The sequence below is a fragment of the Myiozetetes cayanensis genome, unplaced genomic scaffold, assembly GCF_022539395.1.
Source record: "Myiozetetes cayanensis isolate MyiCay16 unplaced genomic scaffold, myiCay2020 scf28, whole genome shotgun sequence".
Classification (NCBI taxonomy): domain Eukaryota; kingdom Metazoa; phylum Chordata; class Aves; order Passeriformes; family Tyrannidae; genus Myiozetetes; species Myiozetetes cayanensis.
In genome coordinates, this window is record NW_026087499.1 from 4,219,919 (window position 1) to 4,237,259 (window position 17,341).

At 50.0% G+C, this 17,341-nt stretch overlaps 2 protein-coding genes across 6 annotated transcripts in view; one reads left to right on the plus strand and one right to left on the minus strand.

Moving 5' to 3' along the window:
- The window catches only part of MTOR (mechanistic target of rapamycin kinase), a 60,863-nt gene extending 50,212 nt beyond the window's left edge, over positions 1-10,651 (minus strand). The window contains exons 1-16 of one of the 3 annotated variants that reach the window (XM_050322294.1): positions 10,604-10,651; positions 9,359-9,521; positions 8,820-8,928; positions 7,301-7,533; positions 6,760-6,960; positions 5,911-6,045; positions 5,191-5,466; positions 4,763-4,871; positions 3,742-3,928; positions 3,429-3,557; positions 2,574-2,818; positions 2,182-2,397; positions 1,351-1,556; positions 737-859; positions 318-407; positions 140-232 (exon numbers count right to left, since the gene is read on the minus strand). In XM_050322294.1, coding sequence (XP_050178251.1) covers positions 140-232; positions 318-407; positions 737-859; positions 1,351-1,556; positions 2,182-2,397; positions 2,574-2,818; positions 3,429-3,557; positions 3,742-3,928; positions 4,763-4,871; positions 5,191-5,466; positions 5,911-6,045; positions 6,760-6,960; positions 7,301-7,533; positions 8,820-8,928; positions 9,359-9,478 — 2,472 coding nt within the window. In that variant the 5' untranslated portion in view covers positions 9,479-9,521; positions 10,604-10,651. Of the gene's footprint in view, positions 1-139; positions 233-317; positions 408-736; positions 860-1,350; positions 1,557-2,181; positions 2,398-2,573; positions 2,819-3,428; positions 3,558-3,741; positions 3,929-4,762; positions 4,872-5,190; positions 5,467-5,910; positions 6,046-6,759; positions 6,961-7,300; positions 7,534-8,819; positions 8,929-9,358; positions 10,149-10,603 lie in introns of those variants that run through there. The other 2 variants (XM_050322293.1, XM_050322295.1) reach the window with 2 other exon arrangements.
- A 409-nt stretch (positions 10,652-11,060) lies between these two features.
- UBIAD1 (UbiA prenyltransferase domain containing 1) lies at positions 11,061-16,879 on the plus strand. 3 transcript variants are annotated; one of them, XM_050322566.1, is made up of 3 exons: positions 11,061-11,401; positions 11,955-12,504; positions 13,219-16,879. In XM_050322566.1, the coding sequence occupies exons 2-3, from the start codon at positions 11,982-11,984 to the stop codon at positions 13,704-13,706; spliced, it is 1,011 nt and encodes a 336-aa protein (XP_050178523.1). In that variant the 5' UTR covers positions 11,061-11,401; positions 11,955-11,981; the 3' UTR covers positions 13,707-16,879. The 3 variants fall into 3 exon arrangements, with proteins under 3 accessions (XP_050178523.1, XP_050178524.1, XP_050178522.1); XM_050322567.1 differs by lacking the exon at positions 11,061-11,401 and adding an exon at positions 11,739-11,821; XM_050322565.1 differs by lacking the exon at positions 11,061-11,401 and having other exon boundaries at positions 11,888-12,504.
- Positions 16,880-17,341: the final 462 nt, after the last annotated feature.

Here is a 17,341-nt window from a genome sequence, read left to right on the forward strand (position 1 = left end):
AGCGTGCCATCATTGTGACTCCAGCAGAGGCTTGAGTGATTTAATGGTTCATTTTAGCAGCTAGGATGGGACACAGGGATATTTTGTTACAGCTCTGGTCACAGCAGCTCTCAAGTTTAGTGCAGTTGTAAACACTCACTTGTCTTTTAGCCAGCAGGGAGGAGTCCTGCAGCATGTCCATAATTATAATGAAGAGCTCATCCACCCACTTCCTCATCTCCAGCCCGCTGACCTATTGAGAGACAAAAATCAGTCCTTCATCCAGCATTGCCAAAGCCTTTACAAGCATGGCAAAGAGGTACCTGCAGTATTCCCACCTGTGCAAGCTCCCCTATGGTAGCCAGGACATTGTTAATCACCCCCGGATTTGGATCTGGATCAGGGTCTTTCAGTTTCACAATCAGCGCCTGTGGGTGACAGAGGAACAGATCAGAATTTGTTTAAAAGAGTACTCAAAATCACTTTTGTTTACACCTGAAATGGACCCCACAGGGGCTCAACTTGCATCATGGTGAGCACTTCAACAGTAAAGGAAGCTTTTATGTCACAAACTTTATGCAAAACCAGAATCAAGCTGGGCTACACTGTCCCCTACACGCATGACTGTGGGTAACATCCACACCAATCTAGTGTTTTCCTGCTGTTATGAAGCAAAAGAATTGCAGCTCCTGAGGGTCCTGTAACCACCTGCTATATCACCTCATTCCCAAGTCTCCAGGACATACACAAAGTTTACCTTGAGGATGGGCTCCATGTAGGGACGAATGAGGCGTGGGGCGTTAGAAACCAGGTGACCCAACATCCTGGCACTTTGCTCTTTAATCCTGCCAACACCACTGTGTTCCAGCTCTGTCAGGATCTGCACAAGAAACGATGGAAGCATGAAAACCGGGAAGGCAAAAATTCTTTGGTTTTCCTTCTCTTCCCTTATAAACTCAGCACTTGTAGAGGGTGTTCTACACTTCGCTCTATCAAGTAATTTATGTCTAAATGAAGACAAAATTAATTAGCATAAAACTGAATAGATGGCTCCAAAACCTCTATGTTTATGAAGTGGTACCATCCATTCACCTAAAAGCACCACAGAACATTCTTCTTTTATACAGATAGAAAGCACTCCTGCATGAAATAACAATTGGTAACCCTTCCTAATACATCCACAGAGCTTCACTCCAAACATCCATCAATAAGACTTGCTCAAACCCACTAAGCTGGGCAATAACTGTTTTCCAAAAGAGAGATGTTCCCCCACTCTCCACACTTTTACAGCCAAATAGCCCAGTTCTTCAACACCACCTTAGTTTCAATGCCAAGTACCCTATTTTCCCTGCAGACATCCCTGTTCCTTACCTGGATCAGCATCTTCCTCAGGAAAGGCATGACAAAGGCAGGGTTCATGCTGCTCAGGCGCCCCACGGTGCAGATGGCCAGCTCTCGGATTTCAAACACTTGGTCATTCAGGGCCACAAAGAGAGCTTGCAAGTTCTCTGCCTGGGCAAGGTGAGCATCAAACCGCTCATCCAGGGAAGCCAACACACAGAAACGGATGTCAGGGTCTGCAAGAACACGTTTGTGTCTCTTGAAATGCAAGGAAACTCCTGTTCATCTCATTGCCTTTGTTCACAAACCATCCTCAAATAAAACCTTTACAATCTCAGGGAAATGCCAGGAGAGTGAGACACCACTTCAGTGTGTGAGAAATGGGATGGGTCAGGTCAGCAAACTCTGCTGCTCAGTACTGCCCCAATGACCAGGCCTGTAAAGTGCCAATCTCTTGCACCTGCAAGTGGCACTTCCAGATGCAACATGGTAACCTGAGATGAGTTCAACTGACAGAATAAAAAAAAATCAATTAGGAAGATTCAATGGAAAGGGCCAATCCCTTCCAAAATTATAAAGTTGGAGGTCATGACCCAGAACAGCAGCAAAAGAAGTCTTGGGGCTCTGCCTAGTTCAGAGGACTACCAAGGGCACAGCTGGAGTATTTTGCACTATTGTTCTATTCATACTTCAAAAATCAAGATCTGGGAAGAGAAATTAGGAGACTTCTTTCTGTATTATAAAGAATGACAGCTTAACTTAGTGGAAAATATGTTCAAATTCCATTATAGCCTTAATCTCATTATGGTAATAAAATTACCCTGTGGTAGGAGAACCCTTCTCTATGAACCCCACACCAACCTGGGTCAGTTATTCCAACCACGAGCAGTTTGCTGAGGACATCAGCCACGACCTGCACCGCTGTCTGACTGACCACATGGGCATGGCCACTGATGAGGTGGATGGAGGGGGTGAGCAGGCGCGAGCACGTGCGGGCGGCTTCCATGCGGATCTCCTTGTGCTCGCTGTTCAGGAAGTGGTCTGCACAGTGCCGGACAAACTGGGTCAGAGAGTGGCCTGCACAGGGGAAGATGGGGGGTTAAACACAGGCTTGCACCTCCATTACCAGTTTTACCACAGAACAGGAGTTTAAGGAACGTGCTCTCAGAGCCTTCCTGCTGCTTGTGCTCTCCCCCACTGCTCTAGTGTTACACCCCATACCCCTCGGCCCCCACTCCCTTATTTCATCTTACCTTCAAACTCGAAGCTGCCAAGTGTGCGAAGGGCGAGGGTGATGCTCCCCACATCACTGGCCTCTGGGATGTTGGTGAGGCTGGGGGAGGCAAGCTGGTGGGCAAGGCCCTTTGGCATGCCTGGATGTCGCAGGGGCTTGTGCATCAGAACAAGAGACAGCATTTTCAGCAGCCCATCCTGGATATCTTTCTTCAGCTGGGGGATCTGACGGCTCAAGTCGTACAGCACAGCTGTCAGAGCAGGGCTGAGGGCAAGAATCAGGCAGAGGGTCATCAGAACAGGAGCAATGAGGGGCATATTTCCCCTTTTTGTTTAGTTATGCCTTTGCCCACCAGAAGATAATAGTGGACATTCACACATGACAGCAACACCTGCCAGCAGAGCACAGACAGGGGCCTTGTGTGAACTCAGGCACACCAGGACCTTCCTTCTATGAACTTGGTGAGCAAACTGCCAGGACCTCAGCACACACTGCTGCAACAGTTACAAATCCAAATGACTCGTTACACTTGCCCTTTTTAATTAAAAGGTAGCTCAGTTCACTTCCAGGTGGCAACATTATTGTAATTTAAACAGCTCAGTGCTACCTGGTATTTCTCCACAGCCTCCCATACTAAAACCTTCATTAATTCAGCTCCAAAGGTGAAAGACAGCAATGCTCTTAAGTAACCAACTGACACATTAACACGTCAAACATGTTATTCTTCAGAAACAACTACACTGATCTTCTGAAAGATCACTTCAAAGCAATAATCTTCCTTCTCAACCTGAAGACTCTTAAGGTCTCATTCTGTAGGGTCAACAATGCCATCCTGTGGCTAGCAGGAAAATATGTTCCTGTGCCTTGTACTCACCTCAGGCCCACAGCCAGCATAGGTTCCAAAAGCTCTTTGATGTCCTGCTGGATACTGGGTCCCATGGCTCGTGCCAGCATACTGATGCAGGTGAAGACTGTGGCATCAACCTGCACAGACTTCTGCCTCCTGGAAAGGGATCACATAAAAGTTCATTAGGAGGAGCTAATATTTTCCAAACGTCTTTCCTCATCCTGTTCTGCGTTATCAGCCTTAAAGAAATAACTTCTGATTTTAATACAATAATTCAACCCCACATCACAAAAACTATTCAAAGAGCAGGTGTTTCAACCTCCAACTTTCACACACTTACTTGTGGGCAAAGTCCTTCGGGGGAAGAGCTGCTTTTATGATTTCAAGGACTTTTGGCAGGTAAGCTTGAAACTCGGATCTCACAGCCACAGAGAGCAAACCCAAGGCCTGGAAGGCTGCTGTTCTCTCCTTCTCCTTCTTCACACAGCTGAGAACATGATTCATGGTGTCTGGAAGATACTGATCAGCTGCCCACAGGAGAAAACAATACAGATATTAGAATTCATTTAGGTTTATACAGTTGCATCACACTTGCAACCAAACTGTTACAAGTGTAAAACTAAGGAACAGACACAGTCATATTAAATCTGCTGGCATGATCAGTGGCAAACATATGTCACCATGTAATAGAAATTATAGCCACAGAAGGCTTTGTTTTTAAAAAGAAAAATCACCAATATAAAAGAGCTATTTGAAAAACCCCATTGCAAGAGGTTTTAAACACAAATAAAACCCAAGCGTTTTGATTTTACAGTGATGGATTGGAAATTCAGAAAAATAACACAAAAGTTGTTCCAACCCACTAAGGGCAGCTTAGTGACTTGTCTCCAGCTCTGATACTCTCCTAAAACCTGTTTGATAAATCAAGTGAACTGCTTTAAAGGTGGCAGGTATTTCCCATTTTTACTTGATATTTCCTAGCACATGCAACAGAGAAAAAGGAAGAGAACTCTGATTATATTTGGGATACACTGAGGGGGAGCAAGAGAGCAGAATTCTACTCTAGGTCTGACATACTGAGGGAAAAAAAAGGAGGTTCTATGTGTTATGGTACTGATCACAGCATTCAGACAATAGGTTTCAACCTCTTTTCTTCATCAGAACAACATTTTGGTATCAGCTATCAAATCACACTTATTCAGAAAAAAGACTGTCCTCCCACAGAGGAATGTGCTCATCTCACAGGCACCACATTTGGTCTGCTGCATTGCCTGCACAAGCTCATCTGGACCAAAGAGAGCTGGACACCTTCCAGCCCAATCTCAGCAACATTTCTAACATCCAACCATCTGTCTTGTCACCTGTGAATGCAGAAGGACGGAAAGCTGCCAGCCGCGGGAGGAGATTGAGAACCGTCATCTGGATCAAAGAATTTTTGCTGGTTCTGCACTTGAGAACCCACTGGCAGACCTGAAAGGAGATAGACTGGGCTTAGAGGGATGGTCATTGGCACAAATGTTTATTACCTAGGTGCTTTTAGGCATTCTACAGACATTTGGCTTCAGAGCCCATCAGAAAGATGGATAATCAAGATAACTGTTTCCAGAGGAAGTAAATCACTTGCTCCAAGACAATGACAAAGCCAGGATACACATAATTACTGAGTTTTGAAGGCTCAATTCAATACTAGGCAGAACTGCCTGCTAAGTAAGGACACAGAGGACAACTGCTCTGCCAGAGGAGATGTTGTGAACATCACTGGTAGACAAGTTGAAGAACAGACACTTACTTGATCAAACTTCTCTTCCATCAGATCCCTGCAGCATCGACTTTCTACCAAAGTAGACTTTGCTGGGACAGGAGAGGTTGCAAAGCCCATGATTCCTTGGTGAGCACTGTACCCCAGCAGACCAGCCAAAGCATTGGACTGGGAGGGCTGCAGAGACTGGAAGCTCGTGAAGGGAGTGATGTGCCGAGGTTTGGTACTGAAGCCCATCAGGTCTTTGCAGTACTTGTCATGCACAAGCTGCTGCTGAGTGATCTCTTCCATCTCCTCTCTAAGGCGCTGGACAAAGCAGAAGAGCATTAAAAAAAGTCAAAAGTAGCTAACTAAGATACTCCCAGCAGAGTGCTACCCAAATCTCCTGAGAAGCATCCTGTGGAATTGATATCCAAATGGCTGTAAAACATCAACCGACCAAAACCCACCAAAAATATTTGGGCATCTAACATGCAACAGAGTTCTCATTCCATAGAAAACTCTTTTTCACTGTAATTAATCCAATTAATAACCCTTCCATCAGAGCTGAATACCTCCTCAGCCCAAACTTGTCCCTATCACTTCTCTGCCACACTTCAATTTGTAATAATCAATGCTCTGACTCCACATTCAGGTGACTTTTCTGCCCAGTAACCCCGTTGCAAACACAATGGGATATTTACACAGACTGCAGAGTTGCTACACACTGTCAATCAATCCCTATGATCCCCAGCTTGCTCCTTTGCTCACCTCTCCCTCCATACTGCTGATTCTCACTAGCTCGTTGAGGATCAATAAGGCACCATGGATTCGGTCATCACGATTCATTCCTTTCTCTTTGGCCAAAGTCTCATCAAAGCCCTTCTCAGCCTCCTCATATGTATGCTTGGGGGCAAAAGAAAAAAAATCTCAGTGATAATGAAGAAACAGAGTCTGTGGAAATGAAGTAGCACTGCCAGTCAAGAGTTACTGATGCCCTGAATTTTCCAAGAGTAGCCACAAACCTCAACTGAGTCATAACAGAACTACAAGACAACAAAATTCAGATTCACCCAGAGGTTGTGGACTCTGCTGTAAAGCATTTTCAACAGCACTAATCAAACAGTATGGTATAAACTCCATCAATATCTGTAGCACTTATTTGATGATAAGGAATCCAAGTTCACAACATTTGACTGCACTACCCAAAGCTTATTTGATATCATGAAGCTTGAACTCCTGTGACAATGGCAGCAAGGCAAAGGTTCAGACTAAAGAATTCTCAACTTTCTCATTTAGGTTTTATTTGCACTAATAAAACCATCTGCTAGTAAAAGATGACAATAGATAGATGACTGCATGGCTGTAAAACTAGGTCAGGTTTAACAGCTGAAAATGAGCCACAGATAGAGCAATGGATTCTTGAAGGAGTTAAGTCTCTTTCTTACTTTTAGAGTGCATTAAAGCAACTGCTCCTTCTGGAACCCATTATGTTTTCAGCCCTTTCGTGGAGAGGCAGTTTTTTCCTGACACAGCCGACACAGGTTCTTCTCAAAACTGACCCTTGACCATCTGCATTGCATTGTGAGGAGCTGCTTCAAAACAAAGTCATCCTCTTACCCTGTACCACTGGGGCTTCTGCATCTCCTTGGGCTCGCGCTGCGTGGTGAGGATAAGGCAGGCTCTTAAGGCAGACACGGCTCCCTCTCGGATGGCCTGTTTGGGATCCCACACAGCCACAAATATATTGTCAAAGAAGGGCTGCACTTGCTGGAAGAAGAAGGTGGGCACGCTGATTGCCAGCTCCCGCAGGACAAGAACCTGGAGGTGGGGAGGGAAACAGGAACAATCTGGAGGATGAGCACCCAGAGACAAACCCTGTAACTCGTGGAGCGTAGTATCATTTATTTAGACTGTCGATAGCTGCGAGTCTGCTTCCAGCTCCACATTTTACAGTTCCTACACAACGGTGTCTCAGCCTTCTTCAGTCACTGGGCTGAGGTAAAAGCAATGAGGCAGCACTGAGGGGCATGAGAGCATCACAGCTCCTCACACACGGACTGGCAGCCACTCCCAGAGCTTTTCCACAGCTCCCACCACTGTTCTCTGATCCCAACCATCCTGTTCCAGAACAGGTGAGGAGAATAAAAAGGTCACTTACAGCTGCATGCCTTCGCCCTTCATTCCTGTCAGCTCCCAGCCATTCCAGAGCCCGTTTCACCTCAAACTCCACGTACTCAGCTGTGAAGGTGTCTCCAGCCATCGCCAGCCGCCCGATGGCCTTGGAGGCCATTTCCATCACCACGGGGTCGTTGGATGGCAACAGGTTCCTCAGGTAGTTGGCAAACCTGCCAATTCGGGTGGCATTACCTCCTTCCACACCAATGAGGCTCGCTGCAGAGACAGGGAGCAATGCTGTAGGTTCTCCTTAACAGTCAGTGAGGCAGACAGCAGGTAATGCCTGGGTGAGAGTTAGTGTTCCCTATCCATTCCTTAAAGATTCCTATTAATTCATCACAGGGGAAAAAAAAAAACCAACATCAAGCAATAGGAAAGGGTGCACCATTCTTTGGAGCCTGAACTTGTTGAGTGAGCAGGAAAAGACATTCAGTAGCTTCATGGATTTTCCACATTTTTAGTTTTAAAAGAGAAAAAAAAAATCCACCCTGAGAGCACAGACTCATTCTCAATAGAAAGGCATCCATCCACATGTAACTGTTATGGCTGATCTGCCTCAGGAGAGAAGCCAAAGACTGAATGGACCAAGGAAATGCTCTTCCCTTCAGCCCTTGAGATGGTCTGTCCTGACCAGGATGGAAGCACTTCATCAGGCAGCAGCGTGGCAGAAGCTTTCACTGCCAGTGCCTGGGTTGAACCAGCTCTGTAGATAAAGAGGCCATCAGTGTCCTGGGGTGGCAAGCCAGCACCTTTCTACAGCACTACATTCCCAGAAACAATTTTGAAATGATACCATCAGCTTAAGATCAAGTAATGTCAACAAATATATCTCTAGTTAAGGGACTTTCACTGTCTTCAAACACGTTGGGATGGATGATTAGCTCTGTGAGCCTAAACCATAAACACCTCCTTTGGTTATTAAAGAAGTAACTTCTACAGCACAGACCACCTGCTTGAAAGGCAAAGTATTTATGCAAGCTGACTCCCCAGGAAATGCAGCTCTGCCACCTCACAGCGAACACACAACCAGAGCCACTGATGGAGCAGCTGATCAGAACCAGAGCAGCCTCACGAGCCCTTCCCAGGGATGGAAGCTGCTCTTACAAGGTAAGTTTAAATAAAAAGAATCAGCCTCCCCAGACAGAAGAGAGTGGAGAAAGTCAGCCCACCCTGATACATATAAATGGGCAGAACAAAGTGTTTGCAGCTGAGCTCCAGAACAGGATTTTCACGTGCTCAGCGCTCACATTTGATGCTCCACTCCCATGAGGAGCTCTAAGGCCCATTAAGCACCAGGTTTTCAGCCATTCTCAGCACTCATCAGCTCCCATGCTGACACTTCAGACAGATTCTCAGAGCCCAGCAACGAGCACAGACCCAGCCTACTGAGCAGTCAGACATCAGGCCCTGAGTATAAAAGCTCATTCCTTTTGAAAATCTGTCCCTGAAGACAGATGCATGAAGAGAAATCTCACCTTTCACACTAAAGCCCTTTCACTCACCTATAGCCAGAATGCCACCCTTCCTTTCATTTGCATCAGAGCTAGAGACCAGCTCAAATATGTGATGGTTCAGCTGATCGTAAAACCTGGTAGATTCTTCCTGACTCATCTGCAAAGGCAAAAAGTTCAAATCAGCTTTCAGCATTCTCTCCCTCCTTCCTGCCCCCAAACCTCCATAAAGACAGCACTTCTTAAATCACTTAAACAGAAAGAAACTGAACCAACCACCCGTCACAAACGCAAAACAGCATCTCTTTCATGTGCCGTGGATGCCGTAAGTTTATTTATTCTGGATATCCCGTGGTGCCTGACCACCCACTTGTCTCACCAACTCACCTCTCCTCCACGCTGGGGCACAGACAAGCTCCCTGCTATGCCCCATCTCCTCGAGAGAGGAGATGGGGCATAGCAGGGAGCTTATCTTTGCCCCATCTCCCCTCTCGAGGCCAAGCCTCCACATTCCAAAAACCTCCCTTGCCAAAGCAGCCAAGACCTCAGAGGACACACACAGGAGGAATGACCCCACTTGCAGCACTCACCTCCCTCAGCTCCATGGTGACGTAGTGCTGCAGGTCCTTGGCAGCCTTGGCCCTCGTCTCCTCGCTGCGGCTCTTCAGGCCGTTGGCGAACTGCTGGAGGATGGACATGGTGCCCGACATGGTGGTGGCACGTGGGGCCCGGGGGCATCAAGTCCTGCAAGTTCTTCAGAAAGACATGTTTTTGTGTTTTTTTTTTTTACTGCTTGAATTGAAAAACCTGAGCTGCTTCCTTGAGGCTGCTCCTGCTGGCTGTTTGCAAAGCACACATCCTGTGGCGTGCAGGGATGCTGTGCCAGCAGAGCATAAAATTAGCAAGAAATGGGTGTATTCCTTAGGCCTGTGATAAAACTGTATCAATCACCACCTATCCTGACCCCCAGCCTATTTGCCCTCCAGCTCCTCAAACACCAAAATACGCTGCAGCAGGTCAGGTGCCCCATGGTGATCTAATTCTAAATCAAGGGTCATGCAACAGCTGAAAAAGAGCAGAGTCAGGCTGGGCTTTGCAATTAAGCCCACAATAAGTAGGCACAATCATTCCCAGGATTAGATTGCTATGCTATCTGACTCCTCCTTGAGCACTTCCACCCAAGTTTCTCCACGGAAATCCCGGTGTTATGCCAACACAAGGCAGGCTCAGCACTCAGGGCCTGGCAAGCACTGCATCCTCCAGCAGGTATTTACAGACGGCAAGTCCACTTATAGCAACACCAACCGCTGTGACCGGGGCTCTCCTACCACGACACACAACCAAACTTTCTCAGGGGCCTTCCTTTACACCAAGAGCGTTTCAGAGGCTTGACACCACCACCCCCGCCCCGCTATTTTCATATTACATAAGCCCAAACCGAGCACTGACACCAAAACTTCCACTGCTTCTCCCCAAACATTCCCCAGGGGTCCATAGGGTGTGGGGGGGGGGGCAGCCGGGAGAGGATCCCGCGGGCGAGGGAGAAGCCGGGGGGTGCTGCCCGTCGCCGCTGCCCGGTGTGCCTGCCCGGGGCTCCCTCACGGCCGCGCTGGCAGCAGGTCCGGCCAGGCCCGCGCCCGGGGGGCTCCGCAGGCCGGGGCTGCGGGAGGGCTGAGCCTGGGCCCCGCCGCAGCGCCGGGGGCTCGGGCGGGGCGCTGCGGGCGGGCAGCGGGGGGCTCGGGGAAGGGGAGGCGATGCCGAGGGGAGGGAGGCACCGCTGCTCCCGCGGTCTTTCCCTCTCCCTCCCTCTCTCTCCCTCCCTCTCTCTCACTCACCCGCCGCCGCCCCGGCCCCGCCGGCTCCCCCGCTCCGGGCCCCGCGCCCGCCCCGCCGCGCCCGCCGGCCCCTGCTGGCCAATGGGCGCCCGGGAACGCCGTGACGGGCACGGCCTCCGGCCAATAGAAAAAGGACAAAAGGGAAGGGGCGCCCGCAGCCCCGCCCCTTCGCCCGAGGAACGGCAAGGGCAGCCTCGCGCCGGCCAATCACCGAGCCGAGCGGAGTGAGTGGCAGTAGGTGTGACGAATAGGAAGGACGCGTTGGCCTGCTAGGCCCGCCCCCCAGACGCCGGCTTCCGCCCTTCCTTGCGGCACCCGCCATGGCGGGGCCGCAGCGCGGGGGGTGTGCGGGGCGACCGGCGCTGTCCGCACAGCCCAGCACCGCCGTCCCGGGCTCCACGCTGCACAGGCAGGCGTTTGACGGGTGGATAAAGAACTGGCTGCTCGGCCGCACTGCGGTCAGCGGCTCATTGTCCACGTGGAGATCAGCGAGGACAGGGATCCCTTGGGGGTCGTGTGGGGCTGACGCTGCTCAACAGCTTTGTCGGCGACGTTGGTGGTCTGACCGAGGCACCGTCAGCGAGTGACGGCGGGCTGTGTGGTGCCGTCAGGCACTGGAGGGAAGGGATGGGGACTGGAGCACCTCCCCTGTGGAAGAACAGAGGGTTGCGTGGAGACCACAGGGCAGCCTTACAGAACCACAAGGGGACTACAAGGAGGCCAGAGAGGGACCCTTCGTCAGGAACTGCAGTGACAGGACAAGGGGAACGGGCTCAGACTGAAAGAGGGAAAATTTAGGTATCACGAAAAACATTCTTCGCCAGGTGAGACCCTGGCGCAGGATGCCCAGAGCAGCTGCCCCACCCCTAGAAGTGCCCAAGGGCGGGCTGGCGGTGGCTCGGAGCCCGCTGGTCGCTGAAGGTGTCCGTGCCCACGGCAGGGGTGGGGATTTCGATGCTCTTTGCGGTCCCTCCGCGCCGGCGGTGTGGGTGAGCTCTGCGCATGCGCGGGGGGAGCGGCGCGCTGCCGAAATGTGTCCGGCCGCCCGCGGCAGCCCCAGGAGCGGCCACGACGGCCACCGGAGCTCCGAGCTAGCGATGGCACCTCCAGTCCCGGTTACCGGCGCGTGTCGCGGGGTGACTCCTTCTCTGCCGCGCGTGACGCCGCGGGCCGGTTAATTTTTCCATTGGGTTTTTATACTCCAGGAGGTGCCGGCCGGTGCGGAACCCCTCGCGCGGGGACGGCGGGGCGGGCCGGGCCGGGCCGGTGGTAGGGCGGGCCTCTCCCCTCAGGCCGCCATGGCCGCCCCCTGGCTCCGCCAGGCCGATAACGCGCGGCCCTTCCTCTCTAGGTGCTGCTGCGAGCCGGCGAGGCGAGCATGGGGCCGGCGGAACCGGTGCAGAAGATCAGCATCAGCGCCGAGAGCCCCCGCGGGAGCGAGAGGAACGGCGGCGGCTCGGCGCTGGCGGGCGCTGAGGGGGCCGCTGCCGGCGGCTGGAGGCACAAGTGCGCGGCCTATGTGCTGGCGCTGCGGCCGTGGAGCTTCAGCGCCTCGCTGACCCCCGTGGCGCTGGGCAGCGCGCTCGCCTACCGCGCCCAGGGAGCGCTGGACCCGGGGCTGCTCCTGGGCAGCGCCGTCACCGTCCTGGCCGTGCACGGCGCCGGCAACCTGGTGAACACCTACTACGACTTCTCCAAGGGCATCGATCACAAGAAGAGCGACGACAGGACGTTGGTGGACCAGATTTTGGAGCCGCAGGACGTGGTGCGGTTTGGGGTGTTCCTGTACACCGTGGGCTGTATCTGCGCCGCCGGGCTCTACGCGGTGTCCACGCTCAAGCTGGAGCACCTGGCGCTGATTTACTTCGGAGGACTTTCCAGCTCCTTCCTTTACACCGGGGGTAAGCGCTGCGTCCCGCCTGCTGTGAATCTGAATGTAAATGTGACAGAATCATCGAGTCCAACCTTTGACCCAACACCCCCTTGTCACCCAAACCATGGCACTGATGCCACATCCAGTCTCCTCTTAAACACCTCCAGGGACGGTGACTCCACCTGGGCAGCCCATTCCAATGGCTGATCACTCTCTCTGGAAAGAATTTCTTCCTGATGTCCAATCTAAACCTCCCCTGGCACAGCTGAAGGCTGTGCCCTCTTATCCTACTGCTGATTGTCTGGGAGCAGAGCCTGACCTCCTGTCAGGGAGTTACAGAGAGTGATGAGGTCTCCCCTGAGCCTCCTCCTCTCCAGGCTGAGCCCCCTCAGCTGCTCCTCACAGAACTTGTGTTCCAGTCCCCTCACCAGCCTCACTGCCCTTCTCTGGACCTGCTCCAGCACCTCAGCATCCTTCCTAAACTGAGGAGCCCAGAACTGGACACAGCACTCAAGGTGTGGCCTAACTAGTGCTGAGTACAGGGCAGGAATCACTCCCCTGCTCCTGCTGGCCACACTGCTCCTGATACGGGAAGAAAAGGGTTAATGTGCTTCTTATCCATAGCTGCACGTGCCTTGGTTGTTTTGCAATATTCTCATGGGAAGGGGCTGATCTCTTGTGTCGTTCACTTCTTCTGTCAGACTTGTTTGGTGACGCTTCCTTTCCTTGTGTCTTGCCGCAGGGATTGGCTTTAAGTACGTGGCCCTCGGGGACGTGGTGATCCTGATCACCTTCGGGCCGCTGGCCGTCATGTTCGCCCACGCGGTGCAGGTGGGGTACCTGTCGGTGTCCCCCCTGCTCTACGCCGTGCCCCTGGCCCTCAGCACCGAGGCCATCCTGCACAGCAACAACACGCGGGACATGGAGTCGGACCGGCAGGCGGGCATCGTCACCCTGGCCATCCTCATCGGCCCCACCTTCTCCTACATCCTCTACGCCGCGCTGCTCTTCCTGCCCTACCTGATCTTCTGTGTGCTGGCCACACGCTACACCATCAGCATGGCCCTGCCGCTGCTCACCATCCCCATGGCCTTCTCGCTGGAGAGGCAGTTCCGCAGCCGGAGCTTCAGCAAAATCCCCCAGCGGACAGCCAAGCTCAACCTCCTCCTGGGGCTCTTCTATGTGTTTGGCATCACACTGGCACCAGCCGGGGCTCTGCCCAAGCTGTGACACCGCCCGCTGAGAGCCGGGCCTCACTATCCAGTGTTCCTGCCAGTTAACGTGGGATTTGGGGGGTAAATGACCCGTTATGGACAGTGGGGGGGAATGGAAAGACTGTCTCGCACTGTTCGTTGTGAATTTTATCGTTTCTGGTCTTGGTCAGCTCGTACAACAGACTGTAAAAAAGTGATTTGGTCAGTTGTTCAGAAGGGATGAACTGGGTGGCTTTGCCTCAGGGGGAGCAAGGTGACATGAGGTGAAGGAATGCTTAAAAAACCCCATCCTTCTGCCACTGAATTTTTTCACTGTCAGCTCAGTGAAAGCTGAAGCCTCAAGTCAGACTCTCTGTTCCCTTCACAAGCACAGTGATTGCTCTTATCACAATTCTTTTCTTACCATGGTCAGGGAGTCCAGTGGCTCCTGTGTGGTCAACAGAAAACACTGCCAAATGTTTAGCATCACAACAGCATAGGTGCTATTACTTCACTCTCTTGTCAACACAGTTCATCTTCATCTGTTGTATACTTTAATTTTTGTTTGGTTTTTCTCAGCCAGATTTTGAGCTTTTATTTCCAAGCCCCACAAAATGCACCAGATTCATTAACTGCTGCTTCTGCTTCTTCCTTACAGTCTAGAAATTTCAAAGTTATAAATCTCCGTGGAACATGGTGCTAAAATGGAGAACGATTAGCCCACTGCACAAATTTTAAGCCAAAACCAGTGAACCTGTATTCTGCCCCTGAAGCTGAAGCTGTAAATGCAAACCATGCAACTGGAAAGCCCTCAATGGGTAGAAAAACAAATTATTTCCATTTTTGCATTTGACAGTTTTGGAGTTAAAGGGGAGCTGACAGTGCCAGATTTCTCTGAATGGCTGTGGATTAATGGACACGTGGGTGGAAGAACAAATTCTTGATTTAGAAAAAGATGTGGTTTTTTTTTTCATTTGTTTTTCTCTGCTTATTTAGAGGCCCAGAGTATGTCTTATTATAAGAAGCCCAGTTTAGCAAAGGAAAATTATACAGGGTTAGAAAACCCAAATCTGGATTATTGCATTGGCTCTGCATAAAAATTAAGAGTGGAGAGGAAGAAACCAATTTTCTTAGCAAGATTGTTCCTAACAGAGTCCAGAGTCTGTGTCGCTGAATCACAATTAAGTGAGCTCTGAAAGGATGTTCTCCATCCCTTTTCCCCCCTCTACTCCTTACAGCGTTGCTTTGTTTTCTCCTGCAGCTCTTGCCACTTGCTGTCCACGTGGCCCTTTGGAGGGCTGAACGTTTCAGCAGTTATGTAGCTCTGTGAAAAACATGCCAAACACAGCGGGGAAAAAGTGTGCCTTCCAGTGCAGAGATGGGTTTGATCCATACTGTGTAACTCAGTGGTGACTGGAATTCTCTTCTGTGGTGAAGCAAAACCACTCATTTGCTGTGTGCAGGGTTTGGGTGAGAACTCTGTGTGCAGGAGCTGTGGAAGGCCCAGAGGAGCCGAGGCAGGTGTTGAACTCAAGCTGCTGGTGCCTGGAGCACAGCCTGGCTTTGGAAGGAGTGCTGACCGCTGCAGGGCATTTACACCCGAGCAATAAAGTAGCAATAAACTCACTGGGTGGTACCCTGCATGTGTCCTCAGGAAGTTGTGCCCTGGTGGTGTTGATGTGGAAGAGCCAGGTGTCCTGTTCAGTGGGTTGTACTTCAGTAGAAAGCTGAGTTGGTGATACCAGGTTGCACAGTGCAGCTGTTCAGTGACTGGGTTTGTGTTATTCAGTGTTACCCAGCTGTTACAGCTGAACTGAAGTCAATGGGAAGGGTTCTTTGCAGGCCTGTTTAATGAGCCATGGTTTTATCTTTTATTAAAATTGGGCAGATGATCTCTCTAATCTGACTTAGCACGAGGATGGACTTCAGCAACTGCTTTAGATTAGAAACACGAGGAGAAAGTGTAGAAGTTGGATGGAGGGACATATCCAGAAGGTTTTGGAAACTTTTCCATGCAGACATGCACAACAGAGCTTCTACTATTGCTTCTTTGTGGATCTACAGAATGAAGAAGGCCCTGGCTCCATTACCCACTTGACTGTTCTGCAAACCAAAAGCTTTTCTCGGGATAAGGGCTGAGCCGATCAATCTGTTAACCTTGCAATGGGGATATTTAGGCTTATTAAGTTAATCCTGCCCTTTGTAGCAGCTGTGTGCTTTATTTTATGATAGCTTGGTTTTGAATAGCTATCACTTCAAAAGTTGTTTTTTTAGTTATCATTTTTCCTACTCCTTTTACAGAAACTAGAGTGCTTAAGCTGAATTCCCTAAAGTAACTAACACTTGGCTGATATCTTTGATATCCATAATTGTAGTGGTTGTAAGATCTGGGATGTGATCATAGAGTATGTAACTCCAGTGGTATCGTGGCTACCCTTTCCTGGGTGGGAATGTCTGCTTACTGCTGGAAAGGACCAGTGCTTTTTGTTCCTCACATGAAACAGCTCATTAGTCCATATACAAGTCTGTGGAACACTTTTCAAGGTGGGCAGGGGGGATTTAAAGTATTTTAATAATAAAAATGCGATGAAAATTTGGTAGTTCCTTACTAGCAGATTGCTGGCTGCCTCCAATTCTCTGTCTGTGAAAAACGGTATCATTCCAGGTTCTTAAGGGTATTATAATAACTAACACATTCTTCACTGTGGCTTTGAGGAAGTTTAACTTCTCTGTGTCTCAGAAAACAGCTGATTTTTGCCTACCTCACAGGGATGCTGAGCTGACATCATTGTCATAGAGAGCTTTGAAAGTAAGAAGTGCTTTATCTCTGTGTGCTTTCCGAAAGGCTTGTTAGTACTAGAAAACATTTTAGACATGAACTAACCTAATGGGTAAATTAACCGATGTAATTAGACCAAAATAATCTTCACATGTAATCATTGAGTAGTGAGAGAGGTCCATTTATTGGTTTGCTTTGTGGCAAGGATGCTGGGTCTCTTGCCCTACCCCTCCTCTCCCTGTCCTCCCATGTACTTTCCCTGAATATAAACTTTAAAAACTTCTTTCAGGTCTCTCTTGATGAGCTGTATTGCAGTGTGATGAGTGTGCACTGGTAGATGAACAGGTCTGTAGCCCATCTGTGAATGTGTCCTAAAGCACCTCCCGGCCTTCCCTCTGACCCAATAAAATGCCTGAGTGTCATTCTGTTAATTTTACTGTGTTTGATTCTTTTATATTACTCAAGGTGTATTTTTGCACATGGATTGAAACGTCTTCACGAAAGGAAGAGGATCTTCATCCACCATGTTTATAGTATAAGTGCATGAAAAATCATACCCTTTTCCTGTGTAAGAGTCCTTTTATGAACCACGTAGTCCTGTCCTTCCCTATCACCAGGCAAACAGTTCAGCAGCAGTGATCACCTCCTACCAGTGGCAGACTTGAGAGTAGTTCTGATATGTTCATCAGTGAGCCTTTTGCGTTTGGAGATAAGTGTAGGATACACGGGCTGTGCTCCAGGATCCTCCCGAGGCGGGAGGCTGCAATTCCGAGTGCCCACAGAGGGCAGCATTGCTCTTCCATCCCTCCTGCAGCACCTCGTCCCCGCAGGAAGGAACACACATCAGCTGTGTTTGCAAGATTTCTGAGTGTTTGGTTGTACCTCATTGGGTC